This window comes from Cylas formicarius, unplaced genomic scaffold (assembly GCF_029955315.1).
Source record: "Cylas formicarius isolate icCylForm1 unplaced genomic scaffold, icCylForm1.1 PGA_scaffold_3__17_contigs__length_32017465, whole genome shotgun sequence".
In the NCBI taxonomy this organism is placed as follows: Eukaryota; Metazoa; Arthropoda; class Insecta; order Coleoptera; family Brentidae; genus Cylas; species Cylas formicarius.
Genome location: NW_026844326.1, coordinates 18,062,276 through 18,077,876, shown reverse-complemented (window position 1 = coordinate 18,077,876; position 15,601 = coordinate 18,062,276). Strand labels below are relative to the sequence as shown.

The window sequence follows — 15,601 nt, the reverse complement described above, 5'->3', positions numbered from 1 at the left end:
AACTGCTCTGCCCTGAGCGGATTTGGACTTTAAAATAAAGAAGAAATTGGCCAGAGGGTCGCTGCTATTTTGGCCAAGAAAGATGAACCACAGAGTGTCATATTGTTTATTCCTGTCAAGATTATGTTCAAAATTATGTTTGTATTATAAAAAACTGTTACAAATTACAATGATCCTGACAAACGAAACGAAATAAGGTGTAGAACTTTTAAAAAACGACATGAACTCCAATGTCACCATCCTGAGTTACAACGAGAGTTTACTGAGAAAATCTGACGTTGATCTCTTGAAAGGTCCATTTTGGTTAAACGACACAATAATTTCCTTTTATTTTGAATATTTAGAGACTGAATTATTTAAAGATGACAGGAAATTATTGTTTATTTCCCCGGAAGTGACTCAATGTATAAAAATATCCCCACAGCCAGAGATAAGTATCTTTTTGGACCCTTTAATTGAAAAGAAACAGGCAAATTTTATATTTTTCGCCTTGAATGATAACGAACAAACTGAATATTCCGGGGGCTCCCATTGGAGTTTGCTTGTATACTCGAGACCTGATCGAAACGTATTTCATTATGATTCTTCCAGAGGAAGCAACGAGAATCAAGCATTGGACCTTGCAGAAAAAGTTCTTAAGTATTTTGGATTATCTATACAAGCAAAATTTGAAGAAGTGCCATGCTTGCAACAAAATAATGGGTATGACTGTGGCATACATGTATTGTCCAATACTGAACAGCTTGCTAGTTATGCCGCACACTATGGAAGAATAAGAGGTTGTCCGAAAATTACTTCTGACCAGGTACAGAATAAAAGACGGGAACTGCTTAAATTGATTGAGGTTTTAAGAAGTAGCCAGAGATAACATTGTGTTTGACAAATTTGAAGTTTTAAACTTTGGAATATTTGAACTATAATTCTCTGGGTTTATAGGAAACAACTTCTACTTATACTACTAAAAATGTAATATTCAATAGTATACTTGAAGTTCTGAATCCTGGAGAAAAAAATGCAAAAACATATAGCAAGACTACTTTAATAAAATTATTTTTTTTCTAAATTTTGTTTTTTTTCGTAGTTCTTTTAACTGTTTTTACTTACCTTGTCAAATCAAACTAGCGGCAAAAAACTATCTAGAGGGAAGTATTTAGAAAAATTTATTTCTGTAAAATATATCATATAATATTTATAAAAAATAATGTACACAATTTCACTGTTAAAATTCACATACATTAGAGACTTAACTAGCATAACCAGAGTGATACATAAATTATATTGCAGTCATATTTTCAGCGAAAAGAAAAACTGTCCTGAGATTTGTATGTAGTAGAAGTGATGGGGAAAATACTTTTTGTTTTGGATTTTAAATTCAATCTTAGCTTTAGTTTAATAGAATTTTCATACAAACATACATACATCACTGTGGTAAGTATAATGTAGAAACAACTCTTAACTCATTAGAGCACTCTTAGTAATGTATAGCATGAAATGTAAATGCAGTTTAAAAATCACATGGAAAAGTGTAGAAACAACAATATCCATTTTTTTACAAGTTGGAAGTGATCCAACTGTAAAAGCCCTATTCACCTTTAAATGTCATATGTGATGTATTGAGTGGTCAATAATCTCAACTTTATTATTTCATTATTTGATACCTGACATAAAAGTTTATAAGACCACACACTTTTTGGTATGCTAACTACACAACAAATAATACATAAACTGAGTACCAAGTACAAATAATTTTCATTTTAAATAATTTAATTTCTAGTGAAATAAAGAAAGCTGCAAACTCCAAAACACTGTGCTAAAACTAAAAGTAACATAACAGTCATCATCTTTAAGCTTGTATATTGGGTGGTACCCAACCACCAAAAGCCTTTTCTAATTCCCTGGCCACTGCAAGACACAGCCGATCATTCCCATCTGCCGCAATGACTTGAACACCTATTGGAAGACCGTGTCGGTCCAGACCCATAGGGCAGTGAGTTGCAGGAAGTTTAAGAACGTTCACTATTCCTAGAAACATGTTTTACATTTTAATTAAATGAAGGGAGGGGCGCGTGCCTCAAAAACAATTTTTTTTAATAGCCTATGACGTCACCGGATAATTTTTTTGTTTTGATTTACAAAATCACAAGATTTCAAAACATCATAACACTAGTGAAATTCATATTGTCTGTAGATTTTAATTAGAACCTTACTAAAAGGTGAAAAAAATAGTTTATGGAGATTAAGAAAAAACAAATGTACTTAGCTTTATTAGCTTTAGAAGTGTGCTCGTTTAGATCATATATATGTTAACCTCATTTTTAGTAGACTTCCAAAACTACACGCCTTAAGAAGGCAAAAAAAAACAAAACGCTATAATTAAAGATAAAAAAAAAACACGTATATATTGTATTGCTAGGTTTCGTCTAATTCCCATATTCTAATTTAAAATTTAACGTTTTATCGTAGATACATTACCAATTGTAAGTTCACATTCTAAGAAAATACTTTTTTTCCATTATAGCAATAACAAAAAAGTGCCAAAGGTAATACTTGCGCAAGTAAGTATTTGCAGAAAAGCGCTAGCTATTTTGAAAAAAAAAAACGTTCCTTTAAAGTTCGCGTTCACTTTACAAAAGAGACATCATGGTGATATCATTGTTACGTCACTTGGTGATCTTTTGGTTGTTTGGGTTGAGAAGTCATTCTCAGACTCCTTGAGCACAAAACAGATTTGAAAACAACTTGTGTTTAAAGGGCTCAAAACCGTCTTACAAATAAAAGATATTTTGTTTACCTGTATATGAAAAGTTAAAGGCTTTGATTAGAGGTTCATTGTGGTAGGGCGCTGAGGTGGGGTGCGTTGGATACAGCAACACGCCGTTGTCACCTAAAATATCTAGTACCTCCAAACGGAACGCATCTCGCTCTTTTACTAGATAGTGATATTTCTCACTGTCATACCTATTATACAACAATTTGAAGCGGTCAAGTACTAAATTTATGTATAACCCTTATTTATTCTTACTTGACCCCTGCCTTTTCTATTAAACAAGTTAAAATCCCAATCAACGTATGCTTGGAACACCTGAATATGGACTTAACTAGTTCCCAATATGGATTGATGGAACCTTTCAGATTTGCTAGTTGTTTTGAGAACGTTGGACCGTCGGCCGATTTCATATTGGCGAACCACATGGCTCCGCTGATTTTAAATCGTTTTAATGACACCTAGGGCAAGAAAGGGTGTCATAAATTGTCCGGATATTTGTGACGTTAGTGATTACAGTACTTTGGTAGCTTTAACATTGTGCGCTTTTTCCAAATGTTTAGCAATTTTAATGAACAATTCCTTTATGTCTGGAGAGACCGAAGACACCAAACGAGCACCTCCGTCGGTTTCTTGGTAGTAAAATTTGATTGTTTTTATATCCACGTGTTCGTCTAGACGCAGTTTTTGGGGATTATCACTGATTATCTGCAAATATATAAACCGTAAACAATACCTTTAGTATTTATAGTGCATCATGCAGAAGCAATTAAATATATTTTATATAAACTTTCGAGGTAGTAGACTACAAATTGTTGCCTTTGAATTACTAAGCTACAAAGTTTTGCTTTGGACGGTAAATTTGGCAATAGGCAACCCGTTCATTAGGTAAGTTCTTAGGCACAAATTAATTTTATATATCCATATACAAATTTATATTTTTTTGCGGGTTTCGGTTATAGTTCAGGCTGATGAATTTTAACATTGGAATTGGCTTATTTGAACTTAAAATATTGAATAAAGCATTAAAATGTGCAGTGAATTAAAAAGCACGGGTCAACGCTCGACTGAAGATTAGTCATAAAAAAAGTTTATAGTTTGTTGGACCGGAAATGCTTAGTTTCGAACATGCAGGGCGTCAACTATTAAAAAAACTGCCTTTTTACAATATTGTTTAGCCGAAATCTGACATAATTTATACCGATAAATCAACTGAATACCTAGCGTTCTCAAAGAGAAATACATACAGCACCATTTTTTTTTGCAGTTTTGGCTACTTGTAAAAAAATATTTAACACCCGGTTCCTGGAAAATAAGCATTTCCGGACCTACGTTTATATGACTTTTTTTTTGATTGGCAAATCTCCAGCCGAGCGTTGGCGAATGTCTTTTGAAACACCCTGTATAATACCTGAGCTGATTATAATTTTTTCGGGTATAGGCAAACAAATCAAAAATAATATGCATATATGCAACAGTTGCATAAATTAAAAGTTTATACTCACTTTTTATTCAAATTAATTAAATTTGTGCCTAATTACCTAACATCCTAGGCATGAACGGTTTGCTGTATAGCCGCAGCTTTTTGATCTCAGTAGCAAAACTTCATAAATTGTCGGCAATGTTCTGTAATAACAATAAGTGTGGAAAATGAGATATAGGGATTATCAAGTACTTATCCAATCCCCTAACCACATAGTCAGCAACCTTACCTTTAAAATTGGCAGTAAATCCTCAGCCCTGCGGCATATTGGACCAATTCCCAAAAATCGTTCTTGTTCTTCACTAACAGGTTCAGGATATTGACCATCATTGGGCACTACCATTGGCGACGGCTTATGCCCAAACACGCCTATGAGGACAAAACGCATTTAGATATATTCAAATAAAATTAAATTTTTAAAACAATGGAATATGTATTTGTACACAATATACAGTATACAATAATAAAAAACCGTAATTATTTGAGTCTTATAAACATATTCAATTTCAATTCGCAAGAAAATATTTGTACATCAGAAGAATAACAAGAAATCAATTTAATTTAAGTAATTTTAGTCAGTTTATTTCCTACCAAATTTGGTGGAATTTATATGAAGCGATTGCTGAATCAGAATACTAATGAGATACTAAATTGTTTTATAAAATATTCATGCAAATAGGTTTTTTTTTCATCTCTTTAACTTTTGTAGCAACTTTTCGTGAACACTTTCCATATACATTAGCAATAATTTATTTATAGAGCCTTTTATTGTTGCCTTCAGATTTCTTCTAGAAGTACCTGAAAACCTAAGGATTTTGACACCCTTAATTAATACCGTATAACATTTTAATCATGAGTAAGTAAGAAAATAAGATTCAATTTATGGTTTTAACCCTTTGCACTCCTTTTGCGAGTGCAAAGGGAGTGCAAAGGACTATTATTTTACCTACTTTACTGACTACTCGGAATTTTTTTATATGGGATTTTATAATGCGCTAATATTGCTTAATAAACATACTTAGTGTAAAAACAAAATAAAAATATGGGAAAATTATAAAAAAATCGCTTAATGTTAAAAACTATGGGATGCTTTTAAAAAATATATTTTTCTACACACATGTTTATTCAAATTCAACACAACAATTTATTACAATTATAACATGAAACAAAAATGAAAAACACTAAATAAAAAATAATGGCTTTCAAAAATAATAAATCTTGATTATAATATAACATAGCATAACATAATCACTATATGTAGTCCAGGCTTACTGGTACAAGTGCCACAAATATACCTAGTCTGTTCTCTTCCCAACATTTTGGCGTAAAATACGTAATTTACCATTTAGTTGCTCTTCTGTTTTTTGTCATCTCGTCAACCAATTCCCGATCAAACTTTAGATGTGTCATGGTTTTTTTGTTTTGGCCCCGTTGTGAAATTTTATATAATAAATATGCATCGACACTAGATAATCCCCAGAAAAATAACTTTCGCTACCATTTCAAAGACTGCCTCAGGAAACAGTATGACGTTAAATAAGAGTCTGCGTTGTCGACACCTCCCATAAATTTATTGTAATTAACCAACACATTTGGCTTATTTACAACTTATAAGTTACCTCCAAGTTCTCTCCCGTTATAGGCTGTGTTCCTGAAACTTTATATTTCCATGCCAATAACATCCATTTACCTGATCTGCACGCAAATGTGTTGCCTTCGGCAAATGTTGGTTTTTTGATAAAATCAGGTATGAATTTGCGATTGATTTGATTAATGCCTATCAAATGAACATTTAGTTTTAACAAATCTTCTGCTAGTGGCAAGCTCGTGTAGAATCTATCGCTGTAAAAATGATATCCTTTACATCTTGGATTTTTGTCTAAAAATTTTTGACAAAGATGTAACACTATCCTTGTACTTATAAGTAAATCAGGTCTCACAAAACTTTCCGTTTCCGTCAAGCTTCCGCAGTACGGCAAAATTGAATAAATTCTTATCCACTATTTCGTAAGGCTTGTTAGGGTTGTAAGTTGAATAACTAATTTTACCCTTAAATCAAGCACACATTCGTCTACCTATATCTGTCGTGATGGAACAAAATGTTCTTTGAATTATTTGTTTAAATTATCTAAATTGTGAGTGACTTTATAAGTTTGAGACCTAAGAGTTTGGTCGTTTTCGTGCAAGTAGAGCATCCAAAAAATTTGTAAAAATCGTTCTCTTTTTAATATGCTACTAAAAAAGGTATTTTGGCATTAAACTCTTCTGAGCAATACTTTTGGATATTAGATAAGATTATAGTACCTATATTTAGGACAACTCCAATAAACGCGGTAAATTCTCCTACTGTAGTATTCTGTCTATCTTTCTACTGGGCTATTTTGTGTCTAGCGTAGTTATTTGCTTGTTCCACTATTTTTATTATTAGCTCATCGGTAAAAAAGAGCTTGAAAAAATCTATGGGTTTTGTACTAGTATCTGGAATTTGTGGTCCTACCATTTTATCCCCAGAAGTAAATAGAATCCTGGTTGGTTCCTGATTGTGGCACGTGATGTCCTGCCATGGACCAAAATTACCAGGTCGTGTTATATTCTCGTCTTCTTCACTGCTGCTTGAATCTGATAGTAAAGGTATGGTTCTCTTCTGTCTTTTAGTAACTACCACTTTCGTCACCAACATTATCACTACCCAATTTATCATTTTCAGGCGCGTCAATATAAAATTCAACTCATTTTCAATTTCATCTTGTAAAAATTTCTTGAGCATCTTAGATTTTTTTTTTGCGAAATGTAACGAGTTATATTCAAAACGCACAAATGGTGCACATGTGAACTGAAGTGATTGTAATATATACATCATCAGATATAAAATAAGCTTACCATGGCATATATAAAATAAATATCACGTTATCTTGTATTTTTACATAAACATGTCCTCAACGCAGCATTTTAGAAATATTAGAAATGAGCTTAGTGGATGACAGACCGGCCAACTCGCTGTAATGATAAGACATGGTGTGCCGCCTATACGGCGACATACAAGTGCAAATAGTTTATAAAACAGTTTAATAAAATAAAAGTGATTTAAATGAACTAGCATAAGAACTTGTACTCATTTTACCATTGAAGAACGCTGGCATTCGGATAGAGCCCCCAATATCTGACCCTATACCAAAAGCAGAAACGGCAGCAGCTTGAGCACATCCTTCCCCTCCTGAAGAACCGCCTACGATTCTGCTGGTATCGTAGGGGTTGTTAGTTCTGCCGTGGATTTTGTTGGCGCTCTCCCACCACATGCATAGTTCGGAAACGTTTGTAAGGGCTATGGGAATAGCACCAGCAGCTCTCAGTCGGGCTATCGCTAAAGCATCCTTCTCGGCTCGGGTATCTTTTCGGGAGTATAAGCCGGCAGAATGTATCAAACCTGCAAATTGGCGACGCGTTATTGTGATCTACACCAAAAATCTACTGTCTGTCATAATGTACCTTCGACTGCTATACAGTCTTTGGTGGTAAAAGGCACCCCCAGTAAAGGCTTGCTTTTGGCTATAACTTCTGGAGAAAACTTTTCCGATTTAATCAACTCGTCGACGTTTTTGGCATCTTTTCGCGCCTCTTCGAGACGATCTGCTACTACGCAATTGAGCAAAGGGTTTACTTCTTTTATCCGTTCGATGAACGACTCTAGTACTTCAGTGCTGGTCCTCTGCAAAAATAATTGGAGGAATCAAGTGAACAAGTTCACTCAGTAATTGAAAAAAAATCAGATAAATAATTAAAGAGTGACACAGTGTATATTTCAATTACATGTCCTTTTTTATATGCAAATAAAATCTGAAATCAATTTGTCTCAAGATCGGGACTATTGTTATTTTTTGTATATAGTACAAAATTATTCACTATTAGAGTTTATATTCTTATTTAAGAACAAATACAATACAAATAGTTTATGATGGGAAACGGAGGAAATGTGTATTAAAATTATCAGCAATTTCGACTAAGCAAAAACCGACGCAGGAGGAACCCAGAGGTTTTGTAAAAAGCATTACAGTAGCCTGTGCAAGTTTCTTTAAAAATTTCTAGAACGCTCACAACAAAATCTAAAAAAGGTAAAACAATCTGTCAAAATATTTTGTCACTTTTGAGGAGCCTCATTTAAAGACGCAAGACGCTGCTTCAGGAATTGGAGGTAGCGTTTTTTCCGCACATTATAGAGTCAAACGGTGTATATTTCAATTACATGTCCTCTTTTATATGAAAATAAAATCTGAAATCAAGTTGTCTCAAGATCGGGACTATTGTTATTTTTTGTATATAGTACAAAATTATTCACTATTAGAGTTTATATTCTTATTTAATAATAAAACAATAAAAAAAGTTTTTGACTTAAAACAGAGGAAATGTGTATTAAAATTATCAGATACGGCAGAATATATAAATATAATAAATATCGTTTCATTAATATTTTATATATACGAATTACTATTTTAATTACACTAAACGCAATAATTAACCAAAACGATTCCTAAATAAACTCGAGGATAAACTCGTCGCTGTGGATAAAAGTGCAATGCCGGATAACCTATCTTGGCCCGACATTTTATTACAGATTCGGATTTTAATCAAATTTACAACATTTTCTAAGGTAGAAAAACAGAAAAAAGTAATATATTTTCTTGAAAGTTCACTTGATAAAGAAAATTGTATATTTACATTTGGGAATGAGTTACAGTTATAGTCGCAAAAACTTCCATTCATATGATAAACTAAATGTTGTCAAAGGTCTTATCACAGTAGAATTACTTCGTACGCAATAGATAAGGGTGCAGCTGCTGCTAGCTGCCGATAGATATACGCCGTAAATGTGAAAAACTGATCTCAGCGCGTTAAATGAAAACTACTAAAGAGAGAACGAAAAAATAAAAGTCAAACAATACCTCAAGGGGTAAAAAATTACTCCTCTAAGAAATTTAAATTTTGTTTCAACTTATTATCTCTGACTAATATTTTTTTTTATCTAGTAACCAAATATTTTAATTATAATACAATTACATATAATATAATTACATCACATGCGTTTGCAGATACTAAACATTCACATAATTTTTAAAGAAATCTAAAAAAATTCTATAAATTTCTGCGTCGGTTTTTGTTGAGTCGAACTTGCTAACGTTTCGCTAATCATCCTGTTGGCTTCTTCAGAGCTTGACTGAAACTGGAGCGCATTTTACTCTGTACCTGTTTATATATTGTTTTAGTGGGGCGGAGCTAAATGAGGAGCATAAACACCGTCTCGGATGACTGATTCCCAAATTGGTTGATTGTTAGGTTGTTTATAGATTTCTAGAGACTCTCGGATTTTTCGTTGGTAGAAGAACTGATTACATGCAAGAATTTTAGTTTTATCAAATGCGTTTTTTTATGGATTGAAGGATGATTGGCGAAACGTCAGCAATTTCGACTAAGCAAAAGTCGACGCAGGAGGAATCCAGAACTTTTGTAAAATGCATTACAGTAGCCTGAGGAAGTTTCTTTGAAAAATTCCTAGAACGCTCACAAAAAATCTAAAAAAGGTAAAATATTTTGTCACTTTTGAGGAGCCTCATTCATTCATTTAAAGACGCTGATCAATATTTCAGAACCGATATTTACAAAATAATAATGTTTAGAAATGCTAGGTTTCTAATAGAATCCGAAAGTCAATATCGCGCTAGGCCACTTCGCCCCATTTTCTTTCTAAACACCGATCTCCACGCACTTGTTTCACTTTCCCTGAATATTTATTGGGATCTGGGTATATTTTCAGAAAATGCTAACGCAAAAATGTCACATCCAAACTGAAAACTATCGAATTGACGAAATAGCAGCGGACAGATTGATTGTTAAACGCCGCTAGGTTGTATTATAATATACAAAAAATTTTGTATTATTAGCATATTCCCCTGCCTCGATCAACTAAATGCCGTAACCTAAAGCTTGATGGCCGCAAAATCAAGCGACTTCTTACAAGTTAATGTGACAGTCAACAGGTATTTACACAGGTATTACATTGTATTATGAATAATCGACTAGTATGTTGTGCTACAAATTTACATATTTTCATCGATATTCCGTCGTCAACATTTTTGTCTGCCATGATGACCGTCATAAACAAGCTCAGGTTTTAGGCCGCCAAGGTTTGAAATGACGTTAATTTGATTTTCTGTATATTGCGTAAAATGAACAAACCTAACACTTAAAACACCTACTACACCATTCAGAGTTATTTTTGTAGATATGCATGGGTTATTAGCCGAGATATCCTTGTGTCGATAACCATTGCCTTTTCTAACAATGCCAGAAGAGTTTTGCATGTAATTCCCCTATTAACTTGGCCGCGTAGGCGTACTTTAGCAATTTAGCTCAATTTAGATGCGTATTGTGGAAGTATTAAATTAGCAACATGCTACGACTCGAAAATATGATAAACAATATCGGCGCTCTTTCAGTTCAATGTCAACGTAAATCACGCATCAACATGCTACAGGTATCGTCAATTGGTCGTGCTTCCGCCCCAATTTTGTGTTAAATCAATTGTTTTTGGAATATACAACGGAAAGCGAAAGAATAACCAACACGTACGATAAACAAAATGAGTAGCAGCACAATTTTCCATTCGTGGGCGGTTCTATTTCTGATGTAATCTCATTGTATTGATAAACCGTCTACTCTCGGAATACGTTACGTCTGGATTCCATTACGCTGCAAATATTATTTCAATATTTTCATAAAAAATCTCATAACTAAAGGGAAGAGTCTTATAATTGCGCACTCTTCAAATGTTTGCCAACCAAATTAAAATTCTGAAGCGATCCGAGAAAAGCTAAATGAGAATGAAACAATAAAGAAAAGATAAATCGCAGTGTGGACAAAATAGGTTGGAGAATCGTTTCACAATTCAGCTTTTTAGAGCCCGAATCTCAGCAAATAATTTTTATGATCATTTATTTTGAAAGATCTTTAGACTTTTAAAATTCGAGCAGGTTCGTAATTTAACTACCTACATGTATAAGTATATTCTATAGGAAATGGACGAAAACTAATTGCCCTTATCCGGAGCTTGATTTTTATAAAAAACAAACTGGTAAAAACGGTACGAAAAATACTCTAGAACTGTGATCTAGGGTATTTTTCAAAAATGTGTATTTTATAAAAGTGGCTGTACCTTTTCAGCTATGGAAAATTTTGTGTTTTTTTATGACAAGTTTTCAAAGCAGCCACTTATGCATAATTTAATTACTTATTAATTAATAATAGCCTACAGGAAAATCGATTCTTTATATGGGACACCATATATATTTTTGAATCACTGAAAAAAATTTACCTTTCTAAAATATATTACTTGATATTTTGGTCGAATTCTTGTAAAAATGCGTTTTTACCACTTTCAACAAGTACGGAGACGGAGCGGTCATAATATGCGTACTGTCAATTCTCAAATTGTGAATTTGGTTGCTACTATGTCGAAGTTTGATTTAGTCTATGGTTCGTTTTATGAAAGCCGGAAGAATGCAGAGAAGCAAGCGATTTATACTGCGACGAATATCCCGAGCGAAAAAAATCACTTAAAAGACAATTTCGGGAGATTAATAGTGGCCAATTTGCCATTGTCATTGTTACAGCACTTTTTAAAAAACACACATTTTCGAAAAACACCGTAAACCTAAACACCAACTCTAAAGCTCGACAACTAATTTTGGTCTATTTCCCTTAGAAAGGCGAGTTTCTCTGTAAAAACATCTAATTTAGCGCACCCTGTATATTTTCAATGCCATCAACTTTAATTTTTAATTTATTACTATGTGAAGTAAGGCGACAAAACCTGACCGGTGGTTTTATCATTTTTATTTAAATATAATAGTTTTTCAATTTCAGAAACTTACATCTTTTGTACTCACGCAGCATGCATTAATTTATATTTTGAAAAACATTATATGAATTGAATTAAATGAATCCTGATTTTTTTTGTGGCCTGGTTGAAATGAAAAAATAGATTTACACTTTGTTACAACATCATCCTATAATGCCGATTGACATACAGCCCAAAGTAAGACAGCTTTGGAGGGAGACGAAGGCAGATAATGTCCAGGTGTTCTGGGAGAGTCACTACATAAATAATACAGATCCCAACATGAAAAGATCGTCCAATACAGTCAGAAATAATTTGATATACCTAGGCTCAAGATCCCGAGTAGTGGAAACTGGAATTTATTAAACGATACGGAATAAGAATCTTATGACCTGTGAACAGATATGCCGGAAAGGCGAAAGGAAGGTTATGAGAATAATGGTAGTTTTAAAGTGGGAGCTTAGAAACCTTGTTGACATGATGATTTTTCAAATTTAATTTTTAACCAATAAATATTTGTTTAAACTTCGAAATATTGTAACAAAAAACGTTAGAAAACCGAAAATTTGTTAAAGGTATTTTTTTTATAAACGGATGATTATAAATATATATATATATATATATATATATATATATATATATATATATATATATATATATATATATATATATATATATATATATATATATATATATATATATATATATATATATATATATATATATATATATATATATATATATATATATTATATCGCTCTAAACACCGGTTCTCCACAATTCACGAGGTTGCGGTCTCCGTTTGTTTGGACTGTATTTCAAAAAACTGTCATTATTTGTGTGTAGCAATATATCTTCTTGTTATTGACCTACTATTTTAGTATGAATATTTCATAAGGTGTGTGCTTAATAACGCTTCCGCAAATGACATTTTGGTGTTCATTTAATCTAACAACTCAAACAATTACCTTCGAAGCGGCAATATCGATTTTTATTCATTGCGTATTTAGTATTGTCACGGAAAAAGTTTGTATTTTAACTACCTACATGTATAAGCACTTCAAGAATTATTATTAAATTGCATCTGAATTAAATAAATAAACCTTGCTTCTAGTTTGGAATTTTCAGTGGCGGCTTACAAACAAATGGAAATATCTGTCACAATTATCATTTCGCACAATCCGCAAAAAATTACCATTCATTCAATATTCAATCACTATTCGAGTTTCTACGGCTTGTTTAGGTCATTAGAAGGTATCTTCTGACTGGAACAACTATATGTTCCCAACATGAACAATAAACCTCGGAACCAACTTGGAAGAGGGGTACCTATCTAGTTCTAACAGTATCCGACGTCAAATTCATTTTAATTGAAATTAAATTATTGTTAGCTTTAATAAATATAATGACTCTTAACTCAATATTCGGTGCGAAACAATTTTTGAGTAATGGGGATTGTTTTCTTTGTCATATACGGTAATAAAAATGACAAAAATTTTAAGTATAAAAGATTATTATATTATTTCTTAAATTTTCTAGCAGTGTTTTTGAATTGTAAAATTTGCCTCACTTTTTTATCCCGCCGTTGCCATTCAAGTTTCGAGTTTGCTATGGATAAACCTACCTATTCCACTCGGTATACCTTAATGCATAACCGCTTGGTAATTGTTTTTATGTGTAACAATTAATTGTTATTAATAAAGATGACTCACAGCCGACAAGAGATTAAAACAATTGTGGGTAATTTAATTGCTTTTAAAACATGCTGCGAAATTAATCGGTATGTTTTTTAAGTTAAGTGACTTGTGGATTAAAAGCAATTCGAAAATTCTAGTTCTAGGTATTTTGGTTAACTTAAAACCTATACTTTTGACTTGTATTGAGCCAAAACTAATTTCGATTATTAAATTTCTGGTTTTTGAACTTTATGTATCCAACCAAATACCTTTTCTTTTCTTTTCAAGTAATTAGTTGCAACGAATTTGAGTTTTTATAATATATTGGTCTTGAAACATTTTGTTAGAACAAATACTGAAAAATAGAAAACGATTTTTCCATATTTTTAGGGACTTTTTTAATCACACGGTAAAACCATGGACTTCGGTCTAATAACTATTTATCTAATCTAATAACTAAAGAACCAAAATCAAAACTTAAATTGCGATAAAAAATCTGATAAAAATGACACAATATTTGAAGCATACTTATTATCCAATGATCCAACCCTTGGCAATTAATGAAATAAAACAATAAGAACACTCAACGCAACGACCATTAACGACGTGACTTGAATTACCTTTCCGCTGCGTATTTTCATAGCAATTTCTGTCGCTGATTCAAGCAACAATAGATCCTTAATCGGGGGCATACTTTGTTTCGCTCCCCCGTACACCAACCCGAACAACCAATGTAAAAATACCTCGACGAAACCATGGACAATTCGCAAAATCCGTTTCACGTATTGGCGAACAGAACTATTATTCGTCATCGTTATTTAGAAAATCACATGCAATTCCGCGAAAATATACCACGTATCTTAATAATCACACACGACCGCATCCAAAGTCTTCCAAACTGCTACTTGTCGGCATTCGCATTTGAAATATGTTGCTTCCCCACCATCGTCAATTATCATTCAACTTTGAGGTTAACTCATTGAGAAAAATAAAATAAATAAGAGTTACCGCTGACGTTGCGGACTAATGGCAATTTTTGAATTCGCTACCCGAAACCGGACCTGCCGTATGTATGTATTGTCAACAATCACCTGAGACTGCAATTTCGGATTTATCTCAACTGATGCTTTCCCCCACAAAAGTCGATAAACATAGATTTGCGTATACGAGAGAGAAGCAAGGCACAGTCTTGTAGCTTGAAATTTGCTTTCGTTTACAAAAGAAATACATTTTCCTTTCCGATAAAACCGAAACAATTGTTTCAAAAATAACTGGGACCAGACACAAGTGATTTTTCAACACTTTAAAAACGTGAATTCGCAGTGACAAAATCAATTCTAGGTTAGAATTCAGTGCCGCGCATGAGTACAAATATTGCCCGTGCAATCGACTTTAACGTGCAGTCTGAAATGAGTTCCAGTCATCAAAAACCCAATATAAAATTAAAAGGCAGCAAAACTTCGTTAGGACTCTGTGGCATTGTTAATAACCAAAAATCGCCTCCATTCGTTCCTCCAGTGTTAAGGGAAGTAGGAAAATTGGCCGCTGGAGTCGCTTCGGTCAGCACAACGGCAGTCGGTCTTTCCACAGGTAATATGCTTAATATTAGGCACAAATGTATTATCATCATCAACTTTCTTCTGTACTGCGAAAAAACAACCAAAAACGTATTCGTCACAAAGCCAGTTTTAATATCAGTGATGAGTAGTTTAACGCATTCAAGTTTTGCTGGTTGCCGCCACACGCTGCCCAGCTTAACACAATTATTGATTTTCTAGTGGACAGGACCG

At 33.2% G+C, this 15,601-nt stretch overlaps 3 protein-coding genes across 4 annotated transcripts in view; 2 read left to right on the top strand and 1 right to left on the bottom strand.

Moving 5' to 3' along the window:
• Window positions 1–90: 90 nt before the first annotated feature.
• On the top strand, window positions 91–1,425 carry LOC132699122 (sentrin-specific protease 8). Its single transcript, XM_060665638.1, has 2 exons — window positions 91–805; window positions 1,297–1,425. Exons 1-2 carry the CDS (start codon window positions 221–223, stop codon window positions 1,315–1,317), a joined length of 606 nt encoding a protein of 201 aa, XP_060521621.1. The 5' UTR covers window positions 91–220; the 3' UTR covers window positions 1,318–1,425.
• LOC132699121 (fatty-acid amide hydrolase 2) lies at window positions 1,148–14,623 on the bottom strand. Its single transcript, XM_060665637.1, has 8 exons — window positions 14,432–14,623; window positions 7,734–7,953; window positions 7,369–7,671; window positions 4,477–4,616; window positions 3,287–3,472; window positions 3,023–3,225; window positions 2,792–2,958; window positions 1,148–2,022 (listed from the first exon to the last, which is right to left on the bottom strand). The coding sequence occupies exons 1-8, from the start codon at window positions 14,621–14,623 to the stop codon at window positions 1,844–1,846; spliced, it is 1,590 nt and encodes a 529-aa protein (XP_060521620.1). The 3' UTR covers window positions 1,148–1,843.
• A 132-nt stretch (window positions 14,624–14,755) lies between these two features.
• Window positions 14,756–15,601, top strand: part of LOC132699119 (cytochrome b5 reductase 4-like) — a 103,500-nt gene continuing 102,654 nt past the window's right edge. The window contains exons 1-2 of one of the 2 annotated variants that reach the window (XM_060665631.1): window positions 14,756–14,881; window positions 15,153–15,401. In XM_060665631.1, the coding sequence (XP_060521614.1) occupies window positions 15,173–15,401 (229 nt within the window). In that variant the 5' untranslated portion in view covers window positions 14,756–14,881; window positions 15,153–15,172. Of the gene's footprint in view, window positions 14,882–14,967; window positions 15,099–15,152; window positions 15,402–15,601 lie in introns of those variants that run through there. The other variant, XM_060665630.1, reaches the window with a different exon arrangement.

What these genes read in the sequence shown, in the direction of transcription:
- LOC132699122 (XM_060665638.1), top strand. Translation starts at nt 221, where the DNA reads ATGAACTCCAATGTCACCATCCTGAGTTACAACGAGAGTTTACTGAGA. An exon ending in CGAAAATTACTTCTGACCAG is followed by an intron (nt 806 to 1,296) that starts GTACAGAATAAA and finishes TCATATTTTCAG; the next exon opens with CGAAAAGAAAAACTGTCCTG.
- LOC132699121 (XM_060665637.1), bottom strand. Translation starts at nt 14,623, where the DNA reads ATGACGAATAATAGTTCTGTTCGCCAATACGTGAAACGGATTTTGCGA. An exon ending in ATTTACTGCCAATTTTAAAG is followed by an intron (nt 3,473 to 4,476) that starts GTAAGGTTGCTG and finishes ATATATTTGCAG; the next exon opens with ATAATCAGTGATAATCCCCA. An exon ending in ATAGAAAAGGCAGGGGTCAA is followed by an intron (nt 2,959 to 3,022) that starts GTAAGAATAAAT and finishes GTTGTATAATAG; the next exon opens with GTATGACAGTGAGAAATATC.